Source organism: Lissotriton vulgaris, chromosome 4_1 (genome assembly GCF_964263255.1).
Source record: "Lissotriton vulgaris chromosome 4_1, aLisVul1.2, whole genome shotgun sequence".
Classification (NCBI taxonomy): Eukaryota; Metazoa; Chordata; class Amphibia; order Caudata; family Salamandridae; genus Lissotriton; species Lissotriton vulgaris.
Genome location: NC_141691.1, coordinates 1,622,382,888 through 1,622,402,127, shown reverse-complemented (window position 1 = coordinate 1,622,402,127; position 19,240 = coordinate 1,622,382,888). Strand labels below are relative to the sequence as shown.

At 49.2% G+C, this 19,240-nt stretch overlaps 1 protein-coding gene across 2 annotated transcripts in view; it reads left to right on the top strand.

The window, feature by feature from the left end:
• Window positions 1–19,240, top strand: part of UBE2W (ubiquitin conjugating enzyme E2 W) — a 199,623-nt gene that overhangs the window by 59,744 nt on the left and 120,639 nt on the right. For both annotated transcript variants that reach the window (XM_086965888.1, XM_086965887.1), the window contains exon 2: window positions 18,477–18,568. In XM_086965888.1, the coding sequence (XP_086822014.1) occupies window positions 18,477–18,568 (92 nt within the window). The remainder of the gene's footprint in view (window positions 1–18,476; window positions 18,569–19,240) is intronic.

Genomic DNA, 19,240 nt, shown 5'->3' with positions numbered 1-19,240 from the left:
CAAGCAGCAGCCCGCAGGACGCCGGCGGGATGGGTCGAGCCCGAGAGGCAGGATGTTTCCAATGGGGAGCGCTGCACCGGGTGTAGATGTAGGCTTAGGAGATGCTCGGGAAATGTAGATGTCGAACTGGCGTCTCAAACAGTCCTGCCTCTGCCCGACACTGAGCGCCACCAACATACCCACCCCGGGCAATGCAAGGGACGACGGCCAGGCCAAACAGTCGGAGCAGCACTCACCTGGCCTCTGCAATAATGCCTTCCCAGGCCAGCATCTTTACAGGGCACTCCTGCAAGCTGACATCGGAGGCAGCCGGCTCAAGCAGCTGGGCCGAATCAGCACAAAGCCGAAATCGCCGCTATCTACTCCGGGGACCCTGAGTCTCTCCCACAGGCCTGCAGATTCTCCGACAACTTGTGTTGGCAGGCAGAACAGTCCCTGGGTATCTGTCCTGGCAGTGAGGGCAGACCACATCCGACTCCTGCATGGATGCAGTTTGAAATTCCCAGCTGGTGATATTTAGTTAAACTATTGTGCTCGAATATGCAACAGCTGCCCCACAATTAGAAAACAGATGCAGGTCAGTAATGTTATTCGCATTGTTAAAAGACCATATACAATGAAAAGCCCAGTCCTGTTAGCTGACAGATATGTCTGAACCCACCATCACTACTGAAGCTAAGTGTTTATAGATTATAGATCTATTGGTGCAGTGGCTGATCTCATATCCCAGCATACATGGATGGTGGTTCTACATCCCAGCCAGCATCGCCGTCTTGTCTCAGGACCTCCGTTCTGCGTGTCAGTCTCCTCTAGAGTCTTCCAGCACGACAGGTCCTGGGTTATGTGACAAAACCGGTTTGTTAAAAAACAGCAGCTGAGTTGCTTTATTATGTACAGGTGTTAGTGTCCTACCATAGAGTATAAAAATAAGCAATGTTGTTTGACCTTGCCTAGGCTGTTGAGACTAAATCTTAGGAAAATAATAAAATACAAATCCATGTGCTCGCTATATGGAAAAAAATACAGTGTGGCACAAAACAAATGTGATATTTGGTAATGTGGGCAAAGCAAAAGCAGACTACAACGTGCATAGTTAAGCTAACATAGGGAAAAAATCATTTGGCTGTGTAGAAAATACACAACAGTACTAGATTGTTTTGACAAGGTTCTGCTTCTGTTAAATTGGTATAATGCTTTGACTTGCTGATTTGATGAGCTGCCTACGTACTACGCAGAGGTACTTCAATATCACACGGTCATCAGGATTTCAGTTTTTCTTCCATTTTCTTTCCTGTCTGTGAGTGGATTGTTTCAGTCTTGTCTTTTTTTGAATACTAGGGTTATGTTTGTTTTGGTTTGTGCTTGGGTGTTTGAACTGGAGAGTATTCATAAATACTTTGTGTCAGCCTGTAAAAAACAGGCTGAACAATATACACTACATAATCAAATACTAAGCGTTTGACAAAATATCAAGAATAATCTCATGCTAAAATCTTTTGTTTAAAGGTTTTAAAAAATCACTCTGCCAGTAGAGTCCACTCATAATTAGGAGACTACAAATAATAAAGTGTTTGTTTTTGTTGTTTTTTAAAAATTTGTTTGAGTACGGACAGCATCAACACACATCCACTTTTGTATAAAGTACCACATTCTTAAACAATATAGCTTTTACATCACATGTTATATGATCATTTTCAATGAAATAGTTTTTACATCTTCTTGTAATCAAGGGGAGTCAGTCTTGTCGATCTCTGACTTTGCACAACAATACTCTTCGGTGTTTATAAACAAGCATTCTAACATCTCAAATTCCCCTTTACTCCCTCACACTTTATGCCGACATTATATTGTATCTCCAGTCCACCTCTCATAAAGCATCTGACATAATGCCCATGTATGCAGCTTTTCTTCTGTGTATTCTTATGTACCCTTGTCCGTCTTTGCATTTTGGAGATATTGCAGCAGGAGTTCCCAATAATCCCTAGGCCTGGATGCTTGCGGTAGTTCTTACGAGTAGGTCTCTAAAGTGTCCCTACAATATGTCATGTCTTTGAGCCAGTCCTTAAATCTAGGGGGACGCTTACTGCCCCACCGAATAGCTACACAGCGCTTAGTTAGTAAAAGCGCTACAGCCAGGATTTTCCTCCTCTTTACCGGTGTTACCTTATACATACCCAGTAGGCATACTCTTGGTGCGTAAGGTATCGTCTCGGACAACATGGTGGTCAGTGCCCCGTTACTTCCTCCCAATATTCGTGCAGCTGTGGGCAGGCCCATGCTATATGCAAGAAGTCCGCCCCCAAAACCTCACATCTGTAGCATTTATCGTTTGGTCGCTGGGGTCCGTGTATAATATCACTATCCATTTCAAAAACTGTTCAGGGAAGCCCATCCTCCGTAACACTTAATGCATGTACACCCATTCGACGGAGGCAATGGCTTTCGCCGCATCCATTAATGCCGCCGCTGCTGGGGTGTTAGGATCTAAATGATGATAGAGTGTAATGGTTATGAGTGGTGGATCTGTTGGGCACGAAACCAGCACTAGTGTCGCACGAGCTGAATTCTATTTGCGAGTATCTTGGCTAAAATTTTAGCATCTATATTTATTAAAGGTAACGGTCGATACGAATCGCTTTTTGTGGAGTCTTTGTTCAGCTTGGGAAGTGCTACCAGTAGGGCCTCCCTCAAAGAAGCGGGCAATTTACCATCGTCATATGCTTTTTCAAACATTTCTGCTAAGTGTGGTATAAACCGCTCGCAATATGCTTTATAGAATTCCCCAGGAAAGAAAATATTTGTGTAATTGAGTTGCGGTATAGTAAAATTGATGTAGAAATTTAAAATGCACTATACACCGATTGCAGTTTGGCGTCATCATTTGCAGTTGTGTGCTGCTATAGTCCAAATCCTCCTCACGTATATTCTCCCCCAACATCAGTTCCCATTTACGAAGTGATTTGTCCGCTGCTCCCTTTCGCTCTGATTGTGATGTGTTGTACAAACGGGTAACCAGTTTCCTGCGGCTAGGTGCAATTAGTAGTGTTTGTAAAGCTAATAATGTGTCTGGTTCCGTTGGGTGCGAATCATATAAGACCTTCATCGCCATCTGTAAGGGCACGTGGGCAAACTGCTTCATTTGTGTGCTGTGCGTACTGAGCGATGGATCCTCCCTCCCAATAAAACTACCGATTGGGAACACTGCCATAGTGATCAATTTCATCTCCGTAAGGAGCTGTAGCATCCTGTTTTCCTGCGTGACCGATAGTTTCGGGTGGTGCGCAAGTGGGAGTGCCGGAGCATAGACGAGGGATTTCTCTGCCCGCCTCGCCAGCATATACCAGGCTCTCGAGGTGTAGCGTACTTTGTATTTTGTCGTGTTGGGTGAAGGCCACAGTGTCCGAGATATAAGCTGTCAATGGTGTCGGATATACACTGTCCCTCTCCACCGCCACATGTGGGATGTAAGTGTGTGGCTGCAGCCAATAATATGCATGTTGTGCCTGCGCGCAATAATATAATTGTAGATCTGGTGCCCCAAAACCCCCTTTGTGGTACGGTTTGGTCAAAATATTCCAGCGTAACCTGGCTTGTTTTCCCGCCCATGTGAACTTCTGCATGGCTGTCCTCAATTTTGTGAATGACGACTGTGTCAACCAAATAGGGATATTACTAAATAAATAAAAAAAAATTGGAAACACAATCATCTTTTGCAAAGCTATGCGGTCTGCTAACGAGTCCACTTGTTGATCTGTTCTTCCAGCTTGGACAGTGCTCTACCATAATTTCCCCTCACCACCATATCCGGATCTCTATGCACCCATATGCCCAGATATTTTACTGGGTCCGTGTGCCACTTCAGGAGATAGTCTAAATTTGGTTGTGTTGTTAGCGGTATGACAACAGACTTACAGAATTAATTCGTAAACCGGAAAAATCTTAAAATCGGATATACTCTAATTAATGTGTTCAAGTGCTTGTCTGGATGTCTAGTGAATAGTACCATATCGTCTGCCTAAAGAGAGAGGCTGAGAGAGCGGAGGTGGAATTGTAGTGCTGCCTCTGAGTGCAATTGTCTAATCTTGCATGCTAGTGGTTCTGCTATCAGCGTAAACAGGATAGGGGAGAGTGGGCATCCCCGTCTCGTTCCACGACTTATTCTAATAGCTTCCGACGTGTGCCCATTTATTCTAACTCTGGCGCTGGGGTCCGTGTATAATATCACTATCCATTTCAAAAACTGTTCAGGGAAGCCCATCCTCCGTAACACTTAATGCATGTACACCCATTCGACGGAGGCAATGGCTTTCGCCGCATCCATTAATGCCGCCGCTGCTGGGGTGTCAGGATCTAAATGATGATGGAGTGTAATGGTTATGAGTGGTGAATCTGTTGGGCACGAAACCAGCACTAGTTTCGCACGAGCTGAATTCTAGTTGCGAGTATCTTGGCTAAAATTTTAGCATCTATATTTATTAAAGGTAACGGTCGATACGAATCGCATTTTGTGGAGTCTTTGTCCGGCTTAGGAAGTGCTACCAGTAGGGCCTCCCTCAAAGAAGCGGGCAATTTACCATCGTCATATGCTTTTTCAAACATTTCTGCTAAGTGTGGTATAAACCGCTCGCTATATGCTTTATAGAATTCCCCAGGTAGCCCATCCATGCCAGGTGCTTTGTTGTTTGGGAGGGAGTTTATTGCGTCCACTATTTCATCTTTTGTGCTGCTGTTTCCCCGTTGTCGAGCAGGGATATGATGTCTTCAGTGGCTGCGATGAGGGCAGTCTCGGTGCTGTGGTTGGCTCGAAAACCGGACTGCGAGGGGTCGAGGGATACGTTCGTCTCGAGGAAGGCGGCAAGCTGTCTGTTGACGGTCTTCTCGATGACTTTGGCAGGAAAAGGGAGGAGCAAGGTGGGGCGGTAGTTCTTGAGGTCGATGGGGTCTGCAGTTGGTTTCTTCAGGAGGGCGCTGAGCTCGGCGTGCTTCCAGGTCTCCGGGAAGGTGGTGGTGTTGAAGGAGGTGTTGATGACGTCCTGGAGTTGAGGTGCGATGATGGAGTCGGCCTTGTTGAAGACGTGGTGGGGGCAGGGGTGGGTTGGTGATCCGGAGTGGATGGTGTTCATCGTGCGGGTGGTGTCTTCGGTGCTGATCGGGGTCCAGGCGCAGAGGGTGGTGGTGGGGGGCGTTGATTCGTTGGTTGGGTGCGTGGTAGATGCGCCGAAGCTGTTGTGTATATCGGTGATCTTGCGGTGGAAGAACGAGGCGAGTGAGTCGCAGAGGTCTTGCGAGGGGGTGATGTCGTTGTTTCCGGCGCTGGGGTTGGCGAACTCTTTGACGATGCTGAAGAGTTCCTTGCTGTTGTGGGCGTTGTTCAGTCGTTCTGTGAATGCGGTCTTCTCGGTGGTGTGGATCAGCTGGTGGGGTTTGCGGGTGGCATGCTTGATGGCAGTCATGTTGTCTGTGGTCTGGTCGTGGCGCCAGGGTTTCTCGAGGGTGCGGCAGTTCTTCTTGGAGTTCTTGAGTTCGTCGGTGAACCAGGAGGCTTTCTTGCTGCCGGGTCTGCTGGGAGGGTTCTTCAGTGGTGCGAGGCCATTTGCGCAGCTGGTGAGCCACTGTGTGAGGTTGCTGGCTGCTTCGTTGGGGTCCATTGTGCTGGCGGGAGGGTTCTGGCGGAGGGAGGTGGTGAGCTGCTCGGTGGTGATCTTGCTCCAGTTTCTGCGAGGAATCTGTTGCGGTGGTGGTGGGTCATTCTTCTGAAGCTCAAGTGGATGCAGCTGTGGTCAGTCCAGTGGAGTCTGGTGGAGTGGCTGAAGGAGATGTGCTTGCTGGAGGAGAAGACTGGGTCAAGCGTGTGGCCGGCGTAGTGGGTGGGGGTGTTCACCAGTTGCTTGAGTCCGAGGTTGGCGAGGTTGTCCAGTAGGGTGGTGGTGTTGCTGTCCTTGTTGTTCTCCAGGTGGAAGTTGAGGTCTCCTAGGAGGATGTAGTCGGCGGAGGGGAGAGCGTACGGGCTGATGAAGGTTGCGATGTCTTCGCTGAATTGTGTGTGTGGTCCAGGGGGTCTGTAGATGAGGGTGCCTCTGAGGGTGGTCTTGGGATCGGTGTGTATCTGGAAGTGGAGGTGTTCGGAGGCGGTGAAAGTGTCGTCGGGGTTGGTCGTGATGTGGATGGTGTTCTTGTGTACGATGGCGATGCCTCCTCCAGTCTGGTTGATGCGGTCCTTCCGGGTGATCTTGTATCCGTCCGGGATGGCCATGGCAATGTCAGGCGCTGAGGAGGCGTTCATCCAGGTTTCTGTAAGGAAGGCGACGTCTGGTGATGTTGTGTCGAGCAGGTTCAGACGGCGTGTCTGTGAACGGAGCAGGTGTTGAGCAAGATGCACTTGAGGTGGTTGCTGCTGGTGCTCGGCTTGTCGGGTGCAGTGCGGGTCTGGATGCAGGTGAACTTGCAGGCTTGGCAGGTGAAGGGGTCCGTGGGTGCGTTTCGGGGTGGCTCGGCAGCAGGCGGGGTTCCGGCCAGGTTTGAGTGCGTTGAGGGTTCGGCGTCGTAGGTCCGTCGCGTGGGCTGGCATCCTCGGGGGCCAGGGGTCCGGGCGCTGGCCAGGTGCGGACGGGCGTAGACGGGCTTGCCTTTGGCGCGCCTTCGGCGCGTAAACGGCGTGCCCGCTGCGCGTGTTCACTGCACGTACGCGCGGTCCCCGCCATAAATGGCGAAGTGGGAGGGAGGAGCAGCTGGGAGGCGGGAGCGGGGCGGCAAATCAGAAGGGAGCTGGGCACAGGGATGGAAGGGGCAGGGCCGCAGGGGGCAGCGGCGGGCGGGCGAGCGGGGAGGGTGAGAGGCGGGAAAACTAACGTGCAGAGCGGCGCAGAGACCAGACACAAGGGGAAAACGAAGAGTCACAGGGTACAGGGGCTAACTAGACAACAAACAGGAGACCGGGCTAAACAGAGAGACCAGTCACAGCGGACTGAACCAAGGGTCAGAGGCAGGCACAGAGCTCGGCAGGCGGGCGGTCTCAGGCAGGAGCGGGAACTCTAGCGCAATCACGGGGGGGGGGGCTGCGCGGTGAGTGGAGCGACAGGCCCTGAGGACAGGGTCAGAGGTCGCCTCACTATGATGACTAATCATCATAGTGATTCGTCAAAGAGCCAGGCCTTGAGTGAGGTCCTTTAGGAACTTGGAGAGTGTTGGTGTCTGTTGGAGGTGGAGGGTGGTCCATGCCATGGCCACGAGGAGAAAGGAGGAGTGTCCTCCTGTTCTGGTGTTCTTGATGTGTGGTACAGTTGGAAGAGCGAGCTGGGCTGAGCAGAGAGATCTTTGGGGTGCATGTAACTAGAGGCGGTGGCTCATGTAAGTGGGTCTGGTGCTGTGAATGGCTTTGTGGACTTGGGTGAGAACCTTGAAGGTGATTCTCTTCTGGCCTGGGAGCCAGTGTAGGAGTCCGTAGGTGTTGGCTGATGTGGCAGTGGCGTGATAAGTTGAGAACTAATCTGGCGGTGGCGTTCTGGAGTTTGTGGGTGAGGTTATTGTTGATCCCAGCATAGAGGGTGTTGCTGTAGTCCAGTCTGCTGCTGCTGATGAGGGCGTGGCTGATGGTTTTCCTGTTTTCAAGGGTAATCCAGTTGAAGGTCTTTCGGAGTAGGCGGAGAGTGTGGTAGCAGAAAGAGTTGACAACGCTGATCTGGTGGTCCATTTTGATTTCGGAGTAAAGGATGATTCCGAGATTGCGTGCATGGTCCGTGGGGGAGGGAGGGTACCCAAGGGCGGGGGTCAACAGGTGTCTTTCCAGGCATCAGGGTTGTGAGCCCATGAGTGATTCAGTTTTGTTAGTGTTGAGTTGCAGGCAGCTGTTTTTCATCCACCTGGCGATTGCTTCCATTCCTTCTTGAAAGTTGTTTTTGGAGATTTTGGGTTCGTTGGATAGGGAGAGTATCAGTTGGGTTTCATCGGCGTATGATACGATATTGAGTCCGTGTTATCCGACGATGAATGTGAGTGGGCCCATGTAGACTTTGAGCAGGATGTGGCTGATGATGGTTCCTTGTGGGACTCTGCTGGTTGTCGATGTGAGTTCTGAGAGGAAAAGAGGGAGTCTGACCCGTTGCGATCTTTGGGAAGGGAATGAACGGATCCAGTCAAGGGCTTTGTTCCGGATTCCTGAATTGTGGAGTCTGCGGGCTAGGGTGCTGTGTGAGACTGTGTTGAAGACTGCAGAGAGGTCCAGGAGGATGAGGGCCACAGTCTCTCCTCTGTCGAGGAGGGAGCAGATGTCGTCTTTCGTGGCGAAAAGGGCAGTTTCAGTGTTGTGATTCTTCCTGAAGCCGGATTGGAAGGAGTCGAGGATGTTGTTTTCTTCTATGAAGGAGGCGAGTTGGCTGACGACTTTTTCCATGAAGTTCTTGAGGTTGTTGGGCTCAGCTGAGGGTTTTTTCAGGAGAGGGTTGACCTTGGCATGTTTCCAGACATCTGGGAAGGAGGCAGTCTTGAAGGAGCAGTGGATGATTCTTTGAAGCTCTGGGGTGAGGATGTCTACGGCTCTGTGGTAGATGTGGTGGGGCAGGGGTCCGTAGGGGCCCCAGAGTGGTTTGCCTTTGTAGTCTTTAGGGTTTCTTCGATGCTGAGCGCGGTCCAGCTGTATAGTGTTGGCTGCGTGGTGTAAGGAGCAGTGGTTATAGGTTCCCTGTGAAGCTTGTTGTTGTAATAGATGGTCAGGATTTTGTGATGGAAGAAGGCGCAGATTCTAGCTGAGGTCCTGGGAGGGTGGGATTTCGGTAGTCTCACTGTTGGGTTGGGCAAACTCTTTGACGCTGAAGAGTTCCTTGCTTTTGTGAGTGTGGGTGGAGATTCTGTCCTAGAGTGCATTTTTCCTTGAGTATCTGATGAGTTTGTGGTAGGCGTTGGTGCCTGCTTTAAAGTTGATGGTTTGCTGTGGTTTTGGAGTTCCTCCATAGCTTTTCAAGGCGCATGCAGGTTCGCCTAGATTCTCTGAGTTCAGCAGTGAATCAGTTGGTTTTGTTGGCATGTGGTTTGGAAGTTTTCTTGAGAAGGGTGATGGTGTTGGCGCAGTCAGTGATCCAGTTGTGTAGGGTACGGGCAGCAGTGGTAGGGTCGTCTGTGGCGGTGGGAGCGGAGCTGCTGTGAGAGGCGGTGAGCTGGTTGTCTGGGATCTTGTTCCAATTCCTGCGCTGGAGCCAATGTGGGCGTCTGAGGGGGATGTTGGTTTTGAAGGTGAGGTTCATGCTGCAGTGGTCCATACATGGTAATTTGAAGGTGTGGCTATAGGTGATGGATTTTTCGGCTGTGAAGATTGGTTTGAAGGCGTGTCCTGCTGAGTGCGTTGGCTATGGTACGATCTGTTTGAGTCTGATGTTGTGTAAGTTGATCAGGACGAAGTTGGAGCTGGGGTCATGGCCGTTGTCGAGGTGGACGTTGAGGTCTTGAGGTCTTCCAGCAAGGTGTAGTCTGTGGAGGTGATGGCTTGTGGGGTGATGGAATCAGAGGTGCGCAGGATCTGGGGGGGCGTCTGTAGTTGAGGGTGCCTCGAAGTTGGGTGGGCGGGTTGGTCTGTATTTTGAAGTGGTGTTCCATCAAGTCTGTAGGCCCGTCATTGTAAATTCTCAGACTTCGGTTTGACTTGTCAGCGATGGCGATGCCTCCCCTGGGGCGGCCATTTCGGGTGAGCTTTTAACTTTCTGGGATGCCGATTGCGATGTCCGGTCCCGATTCGGCGTCCGTCCAGGTTTTGGTAAGGAAGGCAACGTCAGTGGGTGGTGCTGTTGGAGGTCCTAGATTTCTGTGGAGGGAGTGGATGTTTAGGTGGATGCATTGCAGGGTTTGGGGTGTAATGGAGTTGTTGGAGGTGGGTCCTGAGTCTCTGAAGATGAAGAAGTGTCGACCAGTGAAGGGTCCATGGGTGTCTAGAGGTGAAGAGATCTTGCAGTTGTTGCTCTTGCCGTCGTTGAGTGTGTAGTGAGCCGAGGAGCTGTAGCGTTGGCGAATCGGAGGACCAGGGTTCCTGGGGCTAGATGCGGTCGGGTCTCGGACAAGCGCAGACAGGCTTGCCTTTGACACTTCAGGCAGCACTCCCGCTGTGCGCGGCCTCCTAGTGCCCGCCATTCAGTGGGGGTTGGGGGGAGGGCAGGACAGCTGGGAGGCTGGAGGCCCAGCGGTGCAGCAGCAGCAAAAAACGGCTGAAGGAGGCTGGAAGCGGGGAAGGGTGAAGATAGGCGAGAGGAGGAAAAATAAATTAAATAAAGAAATAGAGAAAAACGTAATAAAATATAATGATGGCAGGCAAGAGTAGAGCAGAGTGAAATTAGCTGCCGAGGCACAGGGCCTCAAACCACAGTCAGTGGCGGTGAAAGGCAGAGGCACTACCTGAGTGCACTGTTGGTGGAGCTGTGCGCTGGGAGAGCAGTATCCCGAGAGGTTTTGCTCAGAGGTTTACTAGATAACTTCACTAAGGTTATGAACGAATGGATGAAAATCTGCAAACAGATGCCACATGAAGGTTGATAGAAACTGTAGAATTCAGTACCATTGTTGGCTTATTGAGAGGAAAGAAAGCTGCAGTTCTTGCAAGTGATCAATATTTCCTCAAACATGAAATGCATTTATATGGCTGCAGTATCACTTTTCAGCAGTCGGATTTCATTGTAAAGATTAAAAGGGAATATGAATTACCTCTGCAGCTAACTAATGCGTTCAGTGTTATTCGTATCGTGCTTATCCTGTTTGGGCAGGAGAGTTAGCATTATGGTTGCACCGATCGCCATAATTGGGGGAAAAAACATAACCTTGATTAACTGATATTATTAGGCTATTACATCCCTTAACCCGTTGCGTACATGCGTCCGCCAACGGCCGTCGTGAGCACTATCTTTGTAGTGCTGCGCATGTCCATTGGTCGACGCGGCCCCGCCCGCGCACGGAAATGTACGCACTGCGGCGTATTCTACGTCGCGGTAAAAGGGTTAACAAAAGTTTGTTGATGAAATGTATTGTTTGGATAGTCCACTACTGGATTGACATATGCACAATTTCTAGATTTTTAATACATTTTATTTATGCAACACACTGTTAATCACCTCTACAATCCTTGAGATCCACACTAATTTCCTTTTTTAAGTACATTTTTCGACTTGACAGTGGTTGCATTAGAGACAGGAGCTGAATCTGCTGCTATGGTTTGTTTTTAAATGTAAGATGGGAGATATTGAGTTACTGTTTGTGAAGGATGCGAGTCTTTCACATGGATTACGTCCACAATTATCTTTTTACTGAAAAGCAAGTACCCTATTGTGGCAGTTCCTACTCGGTGAAATGAAACAGAGGTATAGGGCCTATCACGGAGGGTGGTCTGGGCTAGTAACTTCAGCTTGCTTGTAAGCAATAACACCACTCAATTAATAATTTTCCATCTAACACACAACTTTGGAGTTCATTAGGCTGGAGAGTGTTAGCATTCTTTATAATTGCAGATCTGTAATTCCATATGTACTCTCATTGTAAAACAGGTTGGAGTAGATAGCATTGGTGGGGGCGCCAGAGCAAAGTGGTATGGCTGTCTGCTTTGCTGAATGAGACGTGTGTAGCTAGTTTTAAATTTTTTCTGACCTATTGCATGTGGGATGTTTGTTTTAATGATTAATGTCATTCGTGATGTTGTTCATTACCCAATGTTGTACTGTGAATACATCAATATTTCAGGTTGCAACGAGTGCATGGTGGTGATGAGTCTCGGATGAGTGAGGATGGCGGGGATGTGAGCTAAGAAAAGGCACTGGATTATTCGAAGACTGCTGTGCCATTAAAATTTGCTTTCATTCACTGGTTTCGAAGTTCTGCACAAACAAACATTCCTATGGAGGTTTTGTTATGTTCGAGGCATGTGGGCTGCTGAATTCATATCTGTGCATAGATCGCTGCCTAGTGTTGGGTCCGGATGATCGCACATTGTTGTCCTGGAAGAGTCTTCGAAGTATCACAAGATAGGTGGCTCCTCCCCTGGACTACAGTGCGCATGGGCATCGACTCCATCCTCAGATTGTTTTTTTCCGCCATTGGGTTCGGATGTATATTGGTTCACTCTAGTCGGAATCGATATAAAACTTTCTTAAGGCCAAAAGGCCTTTAGCTTTTCGTCGGTATAGTCTTGCGTTCGGTGCCAGATTCTTCCCGCTCAGTTCCGAGCCGCGTGCTTTCGACGCTGAAGGCCCAGTCGACGCCAGAGACCTTATCGACGGACCATCATGGAACGGAGTCCGTTCAAGAGATGTCCCGTGTGCAACTCAAAGTATCCCCACATCGACGTCCACCCGGTGTGCAACAAGTGTCTGTTGCCGGATCATGATGAAGCCAGCTGCATGGCTTGTTCCCGTTTCCGGTCCAAGAAGACTCTTCTGCATCATCGCGCTGCGCGCCAGGAGGCCCGGCAGACTGCACCGGCGCCTGTGGACATATTCGATGCCGGGGATGATGAAGGTGCTGACCGGAAAGTTCGTGAGAACCTGTTGAATCCCGCGTCTGAGGTCGACTCCAACTACGACGCGGATGTTGAAATGCTCGATGCGGAAGAAGTCGTCGACGAGGTAGGAGACGACGACGGGGCCTTTGGGGCCATGGAAGATAGCTTGAGCGAGGAGCTAACTCAAACTGACATTGGGGCCGAAACGCTTCAGAAGGCTCAGGTCAAGTGATCGCCATTAGGCCTTAACCAAGATCTTCCAGTGAGTTGTACGGCCCCGCCTTCGGGCTCGGCTACGGACATTGCTAAGGAGCCGCACCCTGCGAAATCGAAACCGAAAGTGAAGACACCGGTCTCGACGCAAGTGAAAGCACTGGTGCCCCCATCGAAACCAAAAGTGCGTATTGCTTTGGTCGGCTCAAAGCCCTCGGACCTGTCGGCACTGATGAAGCAAAAGGGCGTTATCGACCCGAAGAAACAGCTCAAGGGCGTCGAGACGAAGTCTGGCACGCCGAAGACAAAGGTCAAGGCAGTCCAGCCGAACAAATCGGCGCCGAAGACTGTCGACACCGACAAAGGGCTCAGTGATCCGAAGGTTCTCGAGACTCCGCGTCGACAAGGCCAAGAGCGGACCGACCCACGAGTCCACGTCTAGTGGTGCCTCGAAGGATTCCGTCGAGTCGACGCAGCCGTCCGCCGTTTTCTCCAAGCAAGTTGCGGACTCCCTAAAGCGCATCCAGGACAAGGCCTCGAGTGTCGGGCCAAAAGATCCTCCACCTTCGAAGCCTGTCGATAAACCTCAGAACGAGTTGACGCCCATTCACTTCACGTTGCCGCCGAAAGTGGCGCCGAAGGCTTTCGCCCCTAGAATGGCCACCAACGTGCCCGAGAAGGTGTCCTCGGTGCCGAAGTCGACGACAGTGGTCCTGGCCTTAAAGCATCGACAATCCTCGTTAGAAGAACAACCAGAACAATTTATCGATGCCGAAACAGGCAGAATTTCCCTTCATAAGCGGAAAATTGCCCTGGAACAGCCAATGGAGTCCTATAAAATTCCACTAAAGAAGAAAAAGGATTCCACTTCGACCCCTGAACCGGTTTCTCCACATGGCCATGATGTCTCACCCACTTATTCAGATGTGGAAACTGGGGAAGGTGATGATGATGATGATGAATACAGCTATCCTGTGTACACTGAGCCAGATGATACCAATGAACCTTGGGCAGCTGCTGCTGACCCAGGTGATCCTCACTCTACCCCAGACACTCAGATGTATGCTGTAAAAACGTCGCCTGCAGAGGATTCGGCTGCGTTTAATGCCCTCATTGAAAGGGCAGCAAAGAATCATGACGTCCAGCTCCATGCTGACCCCATTGAAGTGGACTTTCTTTTTGACACCTTTTCCGTCTAAGAGAGGACTGTCAAGACTCTGCCTACGTTGAAGGGTGTCTTGAAGCATGCTGGGGAGATCTTTAAGGAGCCTACGAGAGCCAGGGTGATAAACCCTAGAATTGAAAAGAAGTATAAACCGGTGCCTGGTGACCCTACTTACATCAAGGGACAGTTGCCGTTGGACTCTCTTGTTGTTTCTAATGCCCGGAAGAGGGCTAATTCACAAACAACGGGTGATGCTCCTCCCCCAGATAAGGAATCTAAGGTGTTTGAGGCATCGGGGAAAAGTGTGGCAGCTCAAGCGGCCAATATCTGGCACATTTCAAACACACAAGCACTTCTAGCCAGGTATGACAGGGCACATTACGACACACTGGAGACCCTGTTACAGCACCTGCCAGATGAATACAAAGAGGCAGCTGAGATGCTCATCCAAGAGGGGAAGCTCATATCAAATGCTTCTATTAAATGTGCACTGGATGCGGCAGACACCGCGGCCAGAGCTATTAACACTAGTGCCATGCTGAGACGACATGCCTGGCTCAGAATCTCAGGGTTTAAGCCAGAGATACAGACCACCATTCTCAACCAGACAGTAAACCCTGATCATCTATTTTGCCCAGAGGTGGACACCACATTGGAGAAAATCAAAAAGGACACTGAAACTGCTAAGTCCATGGGGGCTCTGCAGTCCCAGCAGTTCCGGGGTGGTTCTTTTCGTCGCTCAAGCACTAGAGGTGTTTCCAGAGGCCAGCTCTCCCAAACCACACATTACTATAAAGGCGGCACGCAGACCACATACACCAAACTGAGTCGAGGTGGATATCGTGGAAATAGTGCCAAAGGCAGAGGTCGTGGAAACAACAACTCCAGATCCTCCACCACTAACAAACAGGGACGCCTTGTCACTGCCCCCCGACCACGCAACACCTGTCGGGGGGAGACTTCAACAGTTCCTGCCGGTCTGGAAGTCCATCACCACAGACAGGTGGGTCACACAGCTTATACAGTACGGTTATTGTCTGAAGTTAACATCCACTCCACCCAACATACCCCCAAGACACCGTCCTATGTTTGCCAAGCATTTGCACTTATTGCAGCAGGAGGTCCTCGTCATGCTGCAAAAAGGGGCAATCGAGCTCGTGCCTGTGAAAGAAAGAGGCACAGGAGTTAACTCACTGTACTTCTTAATACCAAAAAAGGACGGGTCCCTCAGACTCATACTGGACCTCAGACCCCTCAATCAGTACATCCTATCGGAGCACTTTCACATGCTGACCCTGCAGCAAGTCCTACCGTTGCTCAGTCAGGGGGATTTTCTCGCAACTTTAGATCTGAAGGATGCGTATTTTCATATTCCGCTACACCCGTCACGCAAAAAATACCTCCGGTTCACCATCTAAAACCAACATTACCAGTTCAAGGTTCTACCTTTCGGGGTCACCACGGCACCCAGGGTGTTGACAAAATGCCTGGCGACGGTGGCGGCACACCTAAGGAGACAAAACATTCACGTCTACCCTTATCTGGACGACTGGCTCATCCAGGCAAAGTCAGCCCAGCAGTGGGCCGCCCACATGTCCCACACCATTCACCTTATTCACGATCTGGGATTCTCACCGAATTACCCAAAGTCCCACCTGCAACCCGCCCATATACGGCAGTATCTGGGTGCGACGATAAACACTCTGGCAGCCACAGCACAGCCAAATTCAGTGAGGGTCAGCAGCATTCAGCCGCTGATACAAAAATTCAGACCTCAACACTCGCTTCCAGCTCGAGTGTTCATGCAGTTGATAGGCATGATGGCCTCCTGTATCTCCATAGTCCCGCAAGCGAGACTACATATGCGTCCGCTTCAGGAGTGCTTAGCACGTCAGTGGACTGCTCAGCAGGTACAGCCACCAAATGCACGAGTGGGAGATACATCCATCAGTACTCCACCTGTACTTCCAAATGTGGGGTCATCCAGAGATAGACCTGTTCGCCACAAAGGAGAACGCAAAATGCCGAAGCTTTGCCGCCAGGTTTCCACACCCACAGTCGCAAGGCAATGCGATATGGATGAACTGGTCAGGCAAATTTGCGCATGCTTTTCCCCCAGCAACTCTAATACCGCTGGTGGCACGCAAGCTGAAGCAGCACTCTGACTCTCATCCTGGTTGCTCCGACGTGGGCTCGCCAACCATGGTACACCACGTTTCTGGAACTGTCCGTGGTACCGCATCAAAGGCTGCGCCTCACACCCAGACTTTTGACGCAGAGCCATGGCGACATTCAGCATCCAGATCCGCAACAGCTCAACCTGGCGATCTGGCTCCTGAGGTCTTAGAGTTTGGCTACCTCAACTTACCTCCTGACTGTATGGACATCATCCGGGAGGCAAGGAAGCCCACCACCAGAGCATGCTATGCGGCGAAGTGGAAGCGGTTTGTCATTTATTGTGCAGACCACAACATTAACCCGCTGGATGCATCTATTCAAAACATCATTTGTTATCTCTTACATCTGGCCTATGCTTCCATTCGTATACATCTATCCGCAATGGCTGCTTATCTCCAAAACAGACAGCACCTCTCACTTTTCAGGGTGCCTGCCATTAAAGCCTTTCTGGAAGGACTCAAACGAGTCATTCCTCCGTGGACGCCACCAGCTCCCGAGTGGAACCTCAATGTGGTCCTCACCAGGCTGATGGGTCCCCCTTTTGAACCATTGCATTCCTGCGAGATTCAGTTCTTGACATGGAAAGTGGCTTTCCTTATAGCGATTACGTCGCTACGATGAGTTAGTAAACTCCAGGCACTAACTATCCAAGAGCCATTTATTCAGATTCATTCCAACAGGGTGGTGCTTCGCACTAACCCTAAATTCCTTCCTAAGGTAGTTTCTCATTTCCATATCAACCAGACTATAGAACTACCTGTGTTCTTCCAAAATCCAGAGTCACTTGCGGAGAGAATGCTCCACACACTTGACGTCAAAAAGGCCCTAATGTACTACATTGATAGGACCAAAGATTTTCGGAAGACTAAAAAACTATTTGTTGCCTTTGCGCCACAACACAAAGGTAACCCCATTTCCAAGGCTGGTATGGCCAGGTGGATCGTTAAATGTATTCAGATCTGCTATCAGAAAGCCAAGCGCACTCTCACCATTCCACCGCGGGCCCACTCCACCCGAAAGTTGGGGGCCTCCATGGCTTTCCTTGGAAATATTCCTTTGGAAGACATATGTAGAGCAGCCACATGGTCTACCACCCACACATTTACAAAACATTACTGTGTTGATGTGCACTCCAAACAGCAGGCAGCTGTAGGGCAGGCTGTTCTAAAAACACTTTTCCAAACTGCTGCAGCTGGCACGGGCGGCCGCCGTTAATGGAGGGACTGCTATGTATTCTATGCACAGATATGAATTTAGCAGCCCACATGCCTCGAACCGAATATGCTACTTACCAGTATGCATCTGTTCTTGGCATGTAGGGCTGCTGACATTCATATCGCCCGCCCTCCTCCCCGGCGCCAGTAGCGGCTGCAGCATTCACACATACTTTTAGCATGGTCATCATTCACGTAGTTTCACTCCATCTTGGCCACAATGGCTAAAAGCAATCTGAGGATGGAGTCGATGCCCATGCGCACTGTAGTCCAGGGGAGGAGCCACCTATCTCGTGATACTTCGAAGACTCTTCCAGGACAACAATGTGCGATCATCCGGACCCAACACTAGGCACAGATATGAATGTCAGCAGCCCTACATGCCAAGAACAGATGCATACTGGTAAGTAGCATATTCGTTCTCCCCACCCCTTATAATTTTTTATTCATTAGTGTACTCTGTACCCAAACTTTGCAGTCTCAAGATACCCAAGGAATCCCTTCTGTCTCTCACACTGGGTTCAGATTTCTTGGGGGCATAGTAAGGATGCAAAAATAGAATTTCTTATGAACTAAGGTGTTAACCTTAACTAAGGAGGAGTGACTGCTACTCTGTAATATGTTAGGACTCTAATTTTAAGGTGTTTCGTTTCTTAAAGCCCAATAGTAATGCATTCTTCCTCAGGGTTTTCAAATCATTGATTCCACAACCGGGGATGTATTGTTCCCTGCTTCCCTGTTGGGGTAGTAGTGTGAGATGCACCGTGTTACATCTATTCTTCTCTTTCTTAGTTGGACTAACCAGTAGTCCTCTGTTTAAAATAGGTGGTTTACTTTAAAAGCAATTTGTTTGCAAAACATAGGTAATTCCCAGTGGACCTTCATAGTTTTGCTGCCAAGTGCCCACATTCTGGAAACAAGTCTTTAGCAGACTGCTCTTGGTATTGCTTCTACATTTTCCAGTCTGGATTGGATTTGTTTTAGATTGTTTTGATTCCCTAAATAATTAAACACGGATAGTGTATTTAGAATAGTCATGTAAACTCTTAAGTTTGTACTTGTATTCTTGTGTACATTAACTTTTGTATTGTACTTTATTATTTTATAGCTCTTTTTTATTTAGGGGTTCAATAGTGTGTGTACCTCTGGTCTTGTTAACACTCATGAAAGAGTTGAATAAATATAAATAGCTGACCGTATAATTGTGCTTCTGTTTAACAGGTTGTTTTAATTATTTTTATAGAAAAGACTACAGAAAGAATTGATGGCGTTACAAAGTGACCCACCACCAGGGATGACATTAAATGAAAAGAGTGTTCAGAATTCCATTACACAGTAAGTAAACCATTTTCATTATTTCAAATCTATTGAGAACAGTAAGATTATGGAATGTTAAATATTATCCGTAATCGATGAACCGGACCTTCTTGTCATCCTTTCAGCGCATCTCATCATTTTTCACCTGTTCTTTGTCATTTGTGGGTCTATACTGTCCTTAGACATCTCATCCGTGTTTAAGTTCGTAGATTACCATTTTCATGGTGTTATTAAGTTCTTGTTTTGGGCTGTCTGCAAGCAGTTAATTGATTATGTACTTGGACATCCTAGTTGATAATTCTTATGATCGTCAGTATGGCTTGTTTTGATGGTGTGTTTAGCTACTGTGTGTGTCTCAGTGGAGGGGCTTTGAAGGGAAGTGTTTGAGCCTTGTATTCTTCTGCCAAATCAGTGTGGTTGGATCATGTAGACATGTTTTGTGGGTATTCCTCAAATTTCCTGTTAACTCAGATGTGCATGATCCATGAGGTTGTGGCTAGGCTTTTTACCTTACACCCTTCTTTCGAGCCAGAGGATGCTACTAGTCAGTCATGGGATTGTGGTTGTACAGACGTCGCCTATCATCTAGTCTAGACTTCCCTTCCTGTTATAGAATGTTTCCATCGGTGTCAGTTGTCTTTTGCTCATTCTCCGTTAGCCTAAGAGATACGTAGTGGACTAAAGGGGATT